The sequence below is a fragment of the Mesocricetus auratus genome, unplaced genomic scaffold, assembly GCF_017639785.1.
Source record: "Mesocricetus auratus isolate SY011 unplaced genomic scaffold, BCM_Maur_2.0 Super-Scaffold_4256, whole genome shotgun sequence".
NCBI classification, from domain to species: Eukaryota; Metazoa; Chordata; class Mammalia; order Rodentia; family Cricetidae; genus Mesocricetus; species Mesocricetus auratus.
In genome coordinates this window covers 42,447,764-42,463,593 of record NW_024429182.1, presented here as the reverse complement: position 1 = coordinate 42,463,593, position 15,830 = coordinate 42,447,764, and the positions used below count along the sequence as shown (strand labels likewise).

The window sequence follows — 15,830 nt, the reverse complement described above, 5'->3', positions numbered from 1 at the left end:
TGTTTGGCTTTTGGGTAAGCAGGAGATATTGGCCAAGAGGCAGGGATGGCAGAAGAGGTTAAGAAACGGTCATCTGTCCACCCCTTGACAGTTCTGGTGACCCGTAGCTCCAACCCACTAAATCACCAGTGGTGGCTTGCCAGGGAAGCCTGCTTGCTGGGCTAATGGGGCGCAAAGCTCAAACTAGCCTAGAGTTCTGAATGCTGCTGAACGCCTTCCAGCATTTAGCACCTGCAGCTGCTTGGGTAAACCATTCTCCCAACAGCTGTTCACCACAGGAGCTGCCCATCAGTGGGGACAGGAAGCCACGGAGGGGCTCCAGACAGCCCACACAGATGTAAGTGCCATGCACAGTGAGCACTTTGCAGGAACCAGATGCTCCAGAAACCACAGTGGTCACTGGCTAGGCAACTGTGAAGAAATTCCTCAGTGAAATGTCAAGGACAATGAAATCCTGGGGGAAGTATCATAGGACAATGACCTGGAAAGAGCCCCATGGGTCCAAGCTGCTTCTAGCACTTTCCTTTCATTTCTGTGCTGGTCTGTGAGTAAAACCTGGGTGGAGAGACTACTTCAAAAGCCTTGGGGGGAAAAACTCCTGAGGCATTGGCAGGTGGATATGTGAGTTCAAGGCTTGCATGGTAACAACTCTGTGGCTAGCCAGGGCTATACAGCCTTTAATTCCAGCACTCTGGAGGCAGAGGCAGGCGGATCTCTGTGAGTTTGAGGCTAGTCTGGTTTACAGAGCACTTTCCTCCAAAACAATACAGAGAAACCCTGTCTCGAAACACACAAACACACAAACAAACAAACAAACAAACAAAAGAGAGCCTGTCTCAAACAAAACAAAATAAACAAAAACAAAGACCAAAAAGACCAAGGAGAGTTTTCCACAGTGGCAGCCAGGTTAGGAAGGAAGCAGGCAGGGTGGACAGATGAGGTGGGAAAACTCTGCTACCAGAGGATTATGTGTGATCTGTAGGGGTCTTGCTAGAGAAACTTTGCTTTAAAATTTTAACTCCTACTTTTTAACTGTAATCTTCACATAAGATGGTCTATTTCATATCTATCTATCTATCTATCTATCTATCTATCTATCTATCTATCTATCTATCTAATCATCTTTGAGACAAGTTCTTGCTATGTAGCCCAGGCTGGCTTTGAACTCACAATTCTCTGGTCTCAGCCTCAATGGAGTTGGTGTTATAAGCGGGTACCACCACACTCAGCTAAGAATCTTCACTCTTAAAAACACAGGCTTAATGTCTGGTATGGCCACTCTTTTACTGCTCTTACGAATAATCTTGGGCACACAGACTCTTTCCAAATCCTGACATATGCACCTTGAGGCAAAGAACTGTCTTGGAGACCAATCAAAAGGACACCAGGGGAGCAGCAGGACTCTTCTCCACCCCTCTCTACCCTTTTTTTGCGGCATGGTGTCTGTTTCCCTGCCCTACACCCTGTTCTTCAGTTCTTAAACTGGGACTGTGCTCTGAACTGGGGGTCAGCTGACAGGTCTCAAGGTTTCCCGGTCAGAAACTAAGAGATACTGCAGAGGAATTTCCTGTAACAAAACGGAGCCCTCTAACTGTGTCAGATGAAAAGCATGGCAGAAGGAACTGTCTTTCTTTAGCTGCCTAGGCAGGGGGGATACTCCCAGTGTTAAGAGCAAGAATGGCAGGGGTGCCACTGGCTTTGGGGCAGGTTGCAGCTATTTCACATGCAAAGTGCCAGCTTCTCAGAACAGATTCAGGGTAGCTGCAGATGACTGCAGCTCATCACATCTTTTCATTCTTCAGTGCCCGCAGCCCTCCAGCCTTGCTACAGCTTTCTGATGGCGCATGTCTTCAGGACCCGCAGAGAGAAACTGCTTTAGATGCCTTGGGTCAGGACACTGCTGCAAACCTGAATGGGGGAGGCTGAGGTGAACCTTCTGAGTGCAGCTCAAGGATGCAAGTTCTGGAGTATTCTTGCACCCAGCCCTTTGCAGACATCAAAGCAGACGCCGACTGTGGAGGTATATATGTATGCACTGAAGCCAGTGACCCTGTAGGTCAGCAGACGCCTGTGATGGCATCCATAGCCCATCAGCTGGTGGGTTTTCTCGGGGAAGTCATTTTGTGAGATGGCAATAATAGATGGCAAATTGCAATAGGACCAGGAAGGGGGACTGAGTTTTTCCAGCCAGCATCAATAGCAGAGGCTGGCTTTCTGCAAGGCAGGGAGGAACTCAGGCCACAAGAGGCATGCATAGGTGAAGCTTGTCTCTGAGCTTCATAGTGTTTCATTAGGAAACTCTTTCAAGTTAAACTCAGATGAATAATGACAAAGAAAAAAGAGAAAGAAAAAAAAAGCAAGCAAGAAAGGCCTGCCCTGGCTTTGGTAACAACAGCTGTTGCTGCCTCTATTAATCATGCAGTGTTTGTTGGGATGAAGCAGGTAGGGCAATTAGCTTCTATGCCGCAGCTGAGGCCCTTCGTCTACAGCAGGGGGAGGGAATGGAGAGGGTGCCTCTGGGTCTGATGCAGTGGAATCCTTACATTCTTTCCACCTGCATACAGATTCTGGCAACGCTTCATTTCATTGCTAAAGTATTAAGCACCCACCCCCAAGATCTCAGAGTCTATATTCCCACTTACTTGCTCTCATCTATAAAAGCTCCTACTGTCACTTTCCCCTTCACTTTCTTAAGTGAATGAAGTTCATTTGTGAATTTACTAGGGATGTGTCTCAGTGCTCTGCAATCCCTCTTCAGAATAAAGAAAAACGGCCTTCTACTTTTCTGCAGCACCCTTTTAGTACCCAGCTATAGAATGGCACTCTTCCCTGTCTATGGATGCCAGGCAGCTTCCAATCTTACTTAGGTGCTAAGAGAGATGGTATCCAAGGGGCTACTCAATTGGTCCCTGGGATAGGAATAAGGCACAGTTATCTCTGTCTACCTTAAAGAACAGCAAGAATAGCTGTGGCCCCGACCCTGGTAGGCACAGGCCTTCAATGTACCTGTTGGCCAAAAGCTGGGATCTGGTTCCTGAGGGTGAGGTCAAATAGATGGCCAGGTCTCCCCTCCGAGGGTGTGTGATGGTAATTCGCACGACTACATGTTCCAGGTAATTGACATGGTGGTTGGGATTATCCGAGCAGCCTGAGGCTTTGTAGATGGAGCGCACTGCACTGTTGGGGCGTATGGTCCTGGCAGGAGAGAGAGGAAGGGTGTGAGCAAAATACATGGCAGAAATCAGGTGAGTGGGTCTAGAGGCTTGAAATGAGAGTACAACACAGGCAGCAGCTGTTCACTGGATATTAAGGGACAACAGTGCTAGTTACCCAAATAACTGGGTCATTTAAAGGGAACAAGGCAAGTGATGGGAAGCCAAAGGTCTTTTGTCTGTAATTTGTGCTGGATAAATGCATACTTTCCCTTCCCCTTTATTTTTTGCTTTCTCACTCTATGCCATGAAAGGTGACTGGGGAAAAATTTTAAACCACATCACACCAAACCAAACCACAACTTTGCCCCATCTTCAGTGCTTACTAATACACATTTGCACAGAGTTATAAGGCTGTATGTTCATCATCAACCAGAAATATTGTTCAAAAAGTTTTCCAGGCAGAGAGGTTTCTGAGGAGAAAGCCAAGAACCCACCCAGAAAAGCCCCGGAGATGAATGCTGCTCTTTGGATCAAACACCTGGCAGTGACTTCACACACTGCTGGGTACATACTGCAAACACAATATCTGTGTGTGTGCAGCTCACACAGGCCTCATGACTCTGAGGGATGTGCAATAGCACTTGTTATCTGTTTTACAACACTCTTTAGAGAACTACAAATGTAAGTTTGAAGAACGTGAAGATCTCAAGGATTCTTGCTTCATCAAACAAGGACACTGACAAGCAGGAAATGTAGGCTAGCCTACTAGTACAGCGCTTTCCTTGGAAGGATAACATTCTATCTCAACTTTATAACTACACTAGAAAGAAACTACAGATGTGTCTAGTTTCCATATTCGATAGCGGTTATGCCGGCCTCGTTTTGGGCATTGTCAGGTTGCTGGCAGGCAGCAAGCATTACTTGATTTGTCGGTCTGTGCTTTCCACACACACGTGCTGCTGAGGAACGGTTGTCCACTTCTCTGCCTCCATCACCATGGCTTCTGCATCCATCAGTCCAAATCCATAGAGATGGCTCACTGTGGAAGGTAAGATGCAGGTCAACTTTACTGTGGCTACATCAACTGCTACCTACACTGACTCCTTGTGCCTTTCAACAGAGACCCCAGCCATAACCTCAGGAATACTGACTATCTTTCCAGTAAGACTTGAAAAGCAAACCAAATGATCAGAATATGAAAATATTGGTGTGGATCATTCATTGATTCTGCAACACTGCTAGCAATACAACAGTCATTTATGACTTGTTCCCACATGTTAGACACTAGTCTATATTTTATATTTATTCCTCTCAACAATCTGAAGGTGTTCATGTGATAACTGTCATCACTCATGGATGAAGAAACCAAGGCATGGAGAGACACTTGTCCAAACTGGATTCCAACCCATACTATTTTGATCTAAGACCCTACTGATAACCATTTGTATTAAAATGATGACATCATTGATTTTATGAGATAAAATTACTAATAGCTTTAAAGAAAAATGATAACGTACATAATTTCTCAGTGTAAGTAGAACTCACATGCAAGATATATCAATTTTCTGACATATCTAGCAATTAGGTTAAATACCCCCAAGGCATAAATTATTATCTTCTTTTATCACATAAAATTCATTACACTATGTGCATAAAATATTTGGAGGCTTCTAGACTTTTATACCAGTTTCTTATCTTCAAATCCATTAGTTTTCAATTAGAATATGAGCTGATCAAGACCTGAATTTGATGTAACTGTCTCTGCACTGTCAGTTAAATACAGAAGTATTTTATTGATGGTGCAGCAAAATCTACATGTTCACTTCCTTCTAAAAATACTTTGAGATCCCTGTTAAAAACTTAAAATCTCCATTTTGTATCAAGCCACACTTATATCTGTATAACCAATACAAAGTTAAACTTACAACTGATTTGCCTAAAACATTTTTGTATTATCGCATTAACTATTTCATGCAAAAAAATCCCATAGCTGCCCATGCCTATGGGCTGCTTAAAATTCATAGTTCTTTAGGATACCATGCAGTGAAAACTTGAAAGTAACCTTCTTACTGATCCTTTGTTCCAGGGAAGGCCCTCTGTTCCAGTGTCTAGTGAAAGCTTGGACCCTCAGCCTTACCATCTTTTCCCATATAAAGCTCTTATTCTAACTTTCCTTGTTCTTTCTTTGTACAGAATTAAACCTGTCTACTCTGAGCTCCCAAACACCTAGCTGGACCACCTTCTTCCTAAAGTATTCTCAGATCAATAAGAAGTCAATAGATTTATGAAATCCAACCAACACTGTCCAGCAGTTCTTCTTTGCAGTCCTATAAACTGTGAACCCATGCGCCCTTTTGCTCATCAATGTGTCCACCCTCCATCCCTTGACCCCTCTATTCCCCTCCATCCCTTGGTGTCTCTGTGTGACAGGCACTGCACAAGGCAGAGTGCTTTAAAGCTGTATCACTAATGAACTGATAACTCATCAGTCATTATGTGTCCTTGTAATCCAGCTTCATTATAAAATACTTGATGGAGGAAGTGGTCTGATACTCCTTCACAGGTTTCATGGGAACTTTGAAAATCAGAGCATATAAAAAGAAAAACTATACTAGAACTCAGTAACAGTTTCATTCATGCTGTTTGATAATTGTGTAATATTTAGCAAGCAAATTAAAATACTTTTCCACAATTTCCTTGTTTGAGGATAGTATGATGGATTGTGTCATGACTCATTGAGTAGTATTATTTATCTCAGGTGAGAAAACCTACACATTATTTTGTTCTCAGGTGCTGATCTAGACAGGCTATACCAAATATATAAAAATAAATTTACTTTTCTATGGCAAGGATGCATGTAAGAATTTCTAATATTTCTGGCTTTACAACATTTACTATTTATGACATTTTCTTAAAATGTTTTTCTTTATTAAAAAGTAAGTTCATTGTAAAATATCTCAAGTATACTGGGGAAAGAATACAAGCAAATGAAGTTATTAGTAACCTCAACAAAACTGGTAATTTCTATGATTTTGCTTCAGTTATATAATATTAGATAAAGTTATTAAAAGGAGAAGGAGAAATATCAAATATAAGAGAAATACCAAGTGAGAACACATGTGAAGGATGAGGGCAGGGAAGGTGGAGAATGGGAGGTGAAAGAGCTAACAGGAGAACTTAATTCTAGTATTCTAGTCCACAGTCAGGCACTGCACTTTATATTAACCTATAACGTGTTTTAGAAGGGTGGAGGGGTCAGGGTCTCCAAACAGGAGAATCTAAATTACCCTGATTTGATTCATACTCATTATATGCACATATTAAAATGCTACACTCTTCCCTTAAGTAAGGACAATTATTACTGGAGGCTCATCAACATTTTGGTTTTTTTTGGGGGGGGGAAGAGACTCTAAAAGAAGGTCAAGGTTAAGGAAAGAAGTGACAGAGATGAGATCTGTGAATTCTCCCTTCTTTAACCATTGCCCACAGGCCTAATATCATTTTATCACACATATTCTACAGCGTTTCCTTTCCCCGGGGAAGCTGAGGCTGAGTTTTTATCAACAGTGTTATGTTAAGTCTTCTACCTCTGTCAAGGATCCCCCATCCTGCTGGTTTCAAATTAGCACAACTTACTACTTTATTTCATTCAGTAAGAAGATTGAAGATTTGATTGGTATGTTGAGGGTCTGAAGGGAGGATGTTGGGGAGAGCAAAGGCTCTGGAAGGTCTCTTCAGCCCCTTGGGCAGTTCTAAACTAGAGTACCGGAGCCTAGTTCAGTAACATTTACTTTGCTCCTGTTTATCCCCTCATCCCATACCTGTCTACTCCAGTTAACACCCATTACAACACAGCTTTAAAAAAGGGCCATCAAATATCACCAACACTTCACACCTGTTAGGCAGCTTCTTGGGTTAAGTAGGAAAACACCTCAAGCCATTATGAAGGTTATAAATTTGTTTCCTCCTCCAATTCCATTCCTACCTTCTAGGGCCATGATCTATCCGTGAAGCACTCAAAAATAGACATAAAGGAAAGAGGCTGAGGAGCCATAGCTCAACAGAAGAAAGCATCGGATTAGAATAAATGAATGTGAAAACTGGAATAGACCAATGAAAGTTGTTGAGCCAGTAATGGAGATTTTAACATTTGGAAATACTCAGAATTGTGCATCTGTGTATGGATGTGGTACACAGCTGAAGAAAAATACAATGTTATTTTTTTTCTGTTAATTTTTTTCTTGTTGGTGATGTTTCAACTCCATGCAGCTTGATAGGCCATTATCTGTTTGGTTATTAAATACTGATGAGGAAACAATTAGACAGTGCATGTATTGGACATATAAGCTGTTTAGTAATTTGGTATCAGGAGGGGGAACTAACACTGAGCAACCTGGAAGCAACAATGATTTTCTTAAAAGATGTACAATATAAAAATTTCACACTCAAAATCACCTCACATACAGAAATACTGACTTTGTTTTTCTACCATTGTGAGTTCACTCGCCTGCCCACCACCATTGATGAACCACAGAATTCAGGGTGCAGCTGCACCAGCTGGTTCATGTAACTACTTGGGGATGAATGAACTGAACAGACACCAAGTTATTTACTCACCAGTGGCATGGCATCTTTATTAGAAAACTGTATCTGGAATTAAGAATTTTGGTTCTTCCCCTCTCCTCTAACTTTTGTGAAGTTATCAATAACTTTCGAAATTTACTTAAGAGTCAATGTACACACTATGAATTTACCATGGTGGCAAATGCATTGTGCAAACAGCTGGCTATGACAGGCTAATCTATCCCTAATGGATACTTATTTAACATATACCTCATGCCAAACTCTGAACAAAATTTAAGCCCGAAAGTGATTTCACAAGATCAAGTAGAACTCATCTGTGCAATAAACAAGACTCTTGTAACCAGGGCATCATTAGCATAGATATGATTAGGGATCCCAACCACAAACTTCCATGCCTAGGAATAGGATAATAAACATCCACTTCCAACACAACAATGGCTAATATTCAAAAAAACAATTATAAAGTTACTGAGGGAACAAGGCATGCATATAAAAGCCCTTGACAATCTTGAAGCAAAGCTGCCTAAGCATATACCAGCAAACAATTCGTTTCCTAGTAGAGTGAGGAAGGGCCAGCTCCACTCCAACATGTGGGGGAGGCAGGGGCTGAATAACTTGCATCCTCTGCATGTGTCCCTGTGGACTGTGCCCATTTATGTCTTTGAATGTGTAAATTAGCAATGGGGATGTCATAAAAAGGCCCCTATTAAGCAGCTCAGCTGGCAAAGAGTGGCATTGTCTTGTTCTGAAAGCATAATGCATTTTAATTCAAAGTTGTCTAAAGGCTTACTGACTTCAAAAAAGACAGACAAGAGAAGTCAGGAAGATTGATAATCCTCTCTGCCAGGTGTATTTCCATTTTCTGATGAGACAAGAAGTGAGGAGAGAAGCTAATCACTGAGCACGAAAGTAAGTAATCATGGGTGTTGAAAGCAGATTCCGCTAATTTAAACAAGGTTTTAGACAGAGGTCTACAAAACCAGATCTCAAAGAAAGCTAGGAAGTTCAGCAGGGAGCAAAAATGAATGATGTTTCTGAGAATAAGAGGCAACTGTCTTTTTGCAAACATTTTTTTTGTAAGTTTTGAGCTTTCTGAAGTGACTGTGGGTCTTTCTGCTACCAGCTGTCAGATGTGCAAACTGCTTTGTGGTATCCAGTGGGAGGGGAGAGGAACCACAGCAAACATCCAACACATGGGCGTTCCCTTATGAGCCTCGAAGAAATCTGATAGTTTATCTGTGATTGATGGGTAGTGCAAATAGTGAACAGCATCTACCCATGAGTGCCTTTGTTTGAAATCTATTAGGAAGGTCCTGCAGGCATCTTCAGGTGAAGCTTGATGGGACTCTGTCCAGGCAGGGCTCTGAAGACACCAAGTGTCCAGGTTTGCTTTGGACTGTCTTGACTTTAAGTCATTCATTCATTCATTATTTATTTATTTCTGAGACAGGTTTCTCTGTTTAGCCCTGGCTGTCCTGTCCTGACACTTGCTCTTTATACCAGGGTTGGCCTCAAACTCAGAGATCTGACTGCTTCTGCTTCCCAAGTGCTCGGATTCACGGTGTGCACCACTATGCTCAGTTTCCATCTTGATTTAAAATTACAATTCTGCGTGCTGGGAATATATCACCATTCTTGGACAGACAAAGAGGAGCAGTACAGAGCTGCCTCTCACCATCCATCATTTAGCAACCTGAACCAAGGCTGTGTTTGTTATGCAGAGCATAATCACTAAAATGTAGAACAGGACTGACAAATGGACTCGAGTATCTGACTATTTCAGTTTTTATTTCAGTGTACTTCATCAATACAAAATACATGTCTTTAGCCTAAAAGTCCCAAATATGAAATTTAGCTCTAAAATCTGAACTTTCGTAGAAGTGACACTGGGTTAGTGGGAAATTTAAAATCTGCCCTTATGCACTAAGTTGCAGTCAAAATGTAGGCACACTATGATGCAGTATATGATTACATTTGACTCAGGTGTAAGGTTTCCAGAAAGCATAAACTAACTTCCTGTTTACACTTGGCCCTTCTCCCCATGATATTACATTATGTATATATATAAATATCCTCAAATCCAAAGCACTTCTAGCCCCAAGGATAAGGTATGCTGAGCCTGCATAAGTTAATAATTGACCTAATTAGTTATCATATCACTTAGATGGCTTGTGGAAATCTACCCTCTATTTGACATCACCCTGAACAGGGAGAGCCCAAAAGAAACAGAAAATTATTTGTATTCTCAGTCAACCCTCAGTTGAGGCAACAATGCTAAAATACAACGAAAAACAATTAAAAGCATCAAAGTGTATAATTACTTCAAGTATAAAAGTATTTCAAAGGAGTAAGAGATCGTTTAAAGAGACAATGGCTGTAAAGGAAGCTGCCACAGCCTGGTGTGTAGTAAGTTCTGTATTGATGCTGCTAAAATGTGCAGTTGTGAGGTCAACCAAGTAGAATGCATCTGCTTCTGCTTTGATGGGTGATGTATAGGCTTTAGTTAGATGCAGATGCCAGGACCAAACCTCCTGCTTAAATAATCCATGAGGTCGACATGAAGTTCTTTGGCACAGTAAGACACCAGAACCACCAGAATCAGTGGCTTGGAGAAGAGTGGTCAGCAAGGATTGTAGTGAGTGGAAATACCACAGGGAAAAGTGGGGAGGACCCTACCACAGGAGAAATGAAGGTCTCCTAGGACTGTTGGATGCCATCTACCATCAATCAATTTACCTTAAGGAAGCCACCACAGTAAACAGTAAAGATCAATTATCTCTGCACCTGTCTTGAGGGAGAGGGGCTGTTTGATCTGCGGAGTGGGTAGATCACAGATCTGCCTGCAGCTGTTGTAGTCCTCACACCTTTGGGCTCTTTGATCTTCAATGTCCTAAACCTCCTTCTCTGAAGAACTGCCCCTACTACAGAGCACTTCTTGTACCCATTAATCAGATAGTGCCAAATGTCAGGAAGGGAGGAAGGACTGCAACTAAAAAGGGCTGGGACACTATCTTACGCTACCACACCCCATGTGCATAATAGCATCAATACCTAATTACTGTTCTTTTCAAGCAGAAATGAACAGTGGAATATGAAAACATAGTATGTAAGTTTTGAGAGTAAGGAAGTGGTGAGTGATGCTCTTCATGGTCCTGATGTTGGAGTGCCACAGCTAAGCATCTGGGACAGATGCTCTCAGAATCACTATTGCTGTCTTTGTCTCCTCCCCTTCTCTGACTCCATGGGTGCAAAGTGCAGGCTCCAGTGGGGGCAGGACAACAGAGCAACCAGCACCTGGCTCTGCTGTATGGTTTGTGTTTGTGTTTCCCTTGTTCATCATAGAATCTCAGGCTCTAGTAACAACTCCAACTGGATCTAAACATGCCAGCCCTCACCAGTGATACTGACAGCTTGCATGCGGAAGGTTTCCAGATACTTGGCTGTCTGTTGGGGCTGCCCTTCAAAGTTTCCTTTGGGATGGCTTTCTTAGCAGCTGTAGGTAGTCAGATGGTCTCATCATTATAGAGACGAATAGTGAGAGTTTAGAAAAACATTCTGGTCTCTCTTCTACACAGTATGCATATGTGTGTATGTACACATCCAGACAGTTTATTATAGATGCAAATATAGAAATATACATTTACTGTTTAACTTGCGGAATTCTCTAACGGCAAAGGATAAAAGGTAAAATTATTATTATGTTCTCTGCTTAGTTCTCATTTATTTGCTCGCAACATGGTTGTGATTAGCAAATAATTTTTCTAAGGTGCTGAATTATTTCTTAAGCAGAGGTGGGGAAACTATTTTGTGAGTTTGAGGAGACCCAGTACAGCCTAGGGTATATCTGGATGACAGTTTTGCTTGTTTGTAGGAAAATATGATTGTCTCTAGACACTGATGAGAATGAGACAAAAAATGTACTCCAAGGGCTTGTGACCTGAGGCTAAAGGAGGGATGTGCTGAGCACCTGTCTGCTTCCCAGACTGTGTCTTCCTGCTGTGAGAGGTGGCCAACTGCTACAAGGATGCTTCACCCAGTAGCAAAAGCGCTGAGATTCGGTTACCGTATCCAGTCATAGATCCTCTGGCTCACCCAATTCCAAGCCCCCACTCACTGGAAGAATTCCCTCCCCACAGTTTGAATTGTCACCTCACTTGGAAGAAAACTAGCTCACCTCCTGCACTGGATTCCCCAGGAATATTCCTTTTTTTTCAACAGGTTTCCAGGTTTAAGGTTACTCCTTGTAATAAGAGTGGGAACAAAATCCAGTTGGGAAAGAAAACCAAAGCAGTGGAGTAGAAACAAATGGGAGAAGAGTAGGGGGTGGGGATGGAAGGGAAAGCCAGGAAGAGCCGGAGTGGGAGGAGGAGAGAGAGTGTGTCTGGGGTAGACTCTTCCCTTCAGAGCTCTCAAAGAACGTCCTCAGGGACTCTTGGGAATGTCTCTGGTTAAAGGATGTAGAGAGGAATCAGTGACAAAAGCTATCTCTGCTTCACAGAAAGCAAGGAGATAGACTTGCAAGAGTAGTAGCAAGAGGAAGAACGGTTAGCATGACATCTACAGAGCCTGTTCAGAGGGAGCCGGGAATGGACATGGGCCTGTAGGGAATCGAAGCAAAGCAGTTTTTTCAGATTATTAGGAAGGACAGAACTATGGCAGCAGTGTCACTGTAGTACTTCTTCTCCTTCAAGAAGACTTAGGTGACATTTGAAAGAGTGCCAGGGTCCAACCGGCAGGGCCTGAGTGAGACGGTGAGCTGACAGACAACTGACAAGGATGAGATGTTTAGAGAAAGTTCTGTATCAAACTGTAGGACAATACACACTTTCAGAGGACACACACAGATACACACACAGATACACCCACACCCACACCCACACCCACACCCACACCCACACACACCCACACCCACACACACACACTTGAGTGCCAAGGCCAAGGCACCCCTGACTTGCATTTCTGAAAGGGTCTCAGATGGTGTCACAGAGGGCTACTTCTTTAGGGTTAGCCTGGTTAAACAGGCTTTGTAATCACAGGATATGAGCATGATTTCCTAGTGCTCTTTTCCTCATGCCCAAAGCACAGGACATTAGAGTGGGAAACACAGGATGCAGTGTCAATTATCTTTTAGGATGTGCTATCCTGAATACTGATGATTCTTCTCTATAAAACCATAAGGTTTTATGAATTTGTGTGTGCATGTGTTATTTTGCCCACTCCAAGCCTAGATGATTTCTACTTTAGATGCACATGACTTATGGTGGCAATTCTATAAATTATTAGGAGCTTGCCTGAGTTGAGGTTAAACAAACAAACAAATTAAATCATCACTGCAATGTATAAAACTGACTCAGTTATCTATCACACTGCCTTCAAAGTTGAAGAATTTTATACATCAAACATGCGTCTTAAAAATACAACACCCAGGGCTGGAGAGGTGGTTCAACAATTCAAAAGCACTGGCTACTCTTGTAGAAGATATAGGTTCAGTCTCCAGCACCCACATGGTGGCTTCCAATTGTCAGTAACTCCACTCCAGAGTACTTGATCCCCTCTTCTGGATTCTGAGGGCACCAGGTTTTCATGTGGTGAACAGACATACATACAGGAAAATACCCATATGCATAAAATAAATAGTAAAGGAAAAATATATACATGGATGAAATTCTAAATGAGAGGGGAATCTTATTTAACATATGTATTTTACTGTGTGCCAGCTAATAAAATCTTAACAGTTCTATTAACAGGATATGTTGTTCATATTTTGCAGAAGAAACTAATTTTCATGGATATTAAAAGAACATGTGTGAAGGCGTGGACCCACAGTTAAGTCTCCCGAACTTCTACACATACATGTGCTGATTATTTTACATAAGAACACACAATATTTCTTCCAACTAAGTTACTTAAATAACCGAGTGAACTGCATAGAAACTGCTCTTTTCTTCAAAATGAATTAAAATATCACACACAGAAAAAGAAATATGTGAGGCTTGGAAAGCCTTCTAACATCTGGCCCATCATGCTTTCCCCAACTCTTGCTGAGAAATGGCCTTCTGCAGCCACTTCTACAAGGGATTTTCCCTGCATGTGAAGAGGTTCATCTGGAAAAGATAGTTGATTTTATCATCATACTTGGGACAGTTTTTCTCTTTTTCATTAGATCTACGCAGGCATGCACAGATGCAAGATGGACACGGAGTGGTAAGGAGCAATTTCCCACTTGTGAACAATCGTGATACCCCTCCTTTTAGCTCTTTTAAGGATAACGGGGAATTCAGGGTGTAGCATCTCTTGTGGTGTAACCCTATAAAATGAAGTCTGTTGTAGCCATTACTGGGATGTGTGATGGAAGTTTAATTGCTTTGAAATGCCATGGGCTAGCAAGATGTGAACACGTGTAAGGAGTTTGAAGTGAGATTAGAAAGAAAACAGAAGTCTGGAACTATTTATTTCACAGCAGATGTATCCACATGGATTGTGCAGTGTGATTGCCTGGCATGTTACTGCTTCCTGCCAGCTAGCTGGAGTGGCCTTAGGAAGTCATGCATAGAACCTGCAGAAGACTAATCATCAGGATTTCTTTGTGACTTGGGATCTGCTCTGTCTTAAAGACATATGCACCAATATCAATCTCTCTAATTAAAGAAATAGGCAGGCTATGGCATCATTATGAAGAGGCTTTGTAGGGCTGCTCTGCCTCTTGCTAATCTTATGGACTCTGAACCAGTACCAACTGTGCCCAGACACCTGTTACAGTGTGGACACAGCAAGTTACATGCCCCCCCCCCGTTTAAAAAATAATTTTCATTTAAATTAAAAACAATTTCATTTTATATACCAATCCCAGTTCCGTCTCCCTCCCACCCTCTCATTCCTGCCATCTATTCCTCAGGGAGGGTGAGGCCTCCCATGGGGGACCATCAAAGTCTGTCACATCATTTGGGGCAGGACCTAGACCTTCCCCTGTGTATCTAGGCTGAGAAAGTATCCCTCCATGGAGAATGGGCTCCCAAAGCCCATTCATGCACTAGGAATACATACTGGTTCTACTGCCAGAGACCTCATAGACTACCAAAGCCCCCCCAACTGACACCCATGTTCAGGAGGCCTGGTTTGGTCTTATGCTGGCTCCCCAGCTGTCAGTCTGGGGTCTGTGAGCTCCCATTTGCTCAGGTCAGCTGTTTCTGTGGGTTTCCTTAGCATGGTCTTGACCTCTTTGCTAATCACTCCTCCCTCTCTACAACTGAATTCCAGGAGTTCAGTTCAGTGTTTAGCTGTGGGTGTCTGCTTCTGCTTCCATCAGCTACTGGGTGAAGGTTCTATGATGGCATTTAAGGTAGCCTCTCCACTATTGCTTAGTTGGGGTCATCCTTGTGGATTCCTGGAGATTTCCCTAGTGCCAGGTTTCTAGTTAAGCCCATAATGTCTCCCTCTATTAAGGTATCTCTTTCCTTTCTTGCCTTTTCTGTTCAAATTACAGCTCTTAACCCTGATGGGCCACATGTATAAATAGTACGTGCGGTATGTGTCGGGGACAAGGATGCCGGAGCCCAAATACAGGCACATATGAATTTTAGCAAACGCACTTTCTTTAACTTGTCTTCCCTCCATACTTAGAGCTCTATCTCTATTAGAGCCCCTTTCTGTAGAAAAGATGATCTTAGGGAAGACCTGCTCACAATAGCTATACATGATGCTGTTTCTGGGGACTCTGCACCCAAATAGGAGTGAGATTCTACTGAATCCCAAATGAAAAAAATCACCATTTAAATTGATGAAGTGTGGCCTTGTTTGGCTGTATAAAAGAGTAATTGTATACAGAAATATAAGGAGAGTAGTAATAAAGTAGAGATATTCTTTCAAGCTCTGTCAAGAGCTTGTGATACAAGCAATGATGAACTAGCTATAAGTTAATAATGTTGGGTTACTCTATTGATGAGTAGGTTCTGAGAAAGTTAAAACTGAGCACAGAGAAGGCTAGTATGAGTGACATTGGAGCAAGTAGGTATTTCTCACTCTAATGGCTTGGGGAGTGTATTCCATGCCAGGTTTCAGTTCCTACTCTACAATGCTGCCTGACACAACCTG

General features: G+C 42.4%; 1 protein-coding gene across 3 annotated transcripts in view; it reads right to left on the bottom strand.

Annotated features, from left to right (window-relative positions):
• Window positions 1–15,830, bottom strand: part of Pcsk5 (proprotein convertase subtilisin/kexin type 5) — a 411,139-nt gene that overhangs the window by 160,544 nt on the left and 234,765 nt on the right. For all 3 annotated transcript variants that reach the window (XM_040746607.1, XM_040746615.1, XM_040746617.1), the window contains exons 11-12: window positions 4,077–4,194; window positions 3,007–3,195 (exon numbers count right to left, since the gene is read on the bottom strand). In XM_040746607.1, the coding sequence (XP_040602541.1) occupies window positions 3,007–3,195; window positions 4,077–4,194 (307 nt within the window). The remainder of the gene's footprint in view (window positions 1–3,006; window positions 3,196–4,076; window positions 4,195–15,830) is intronic.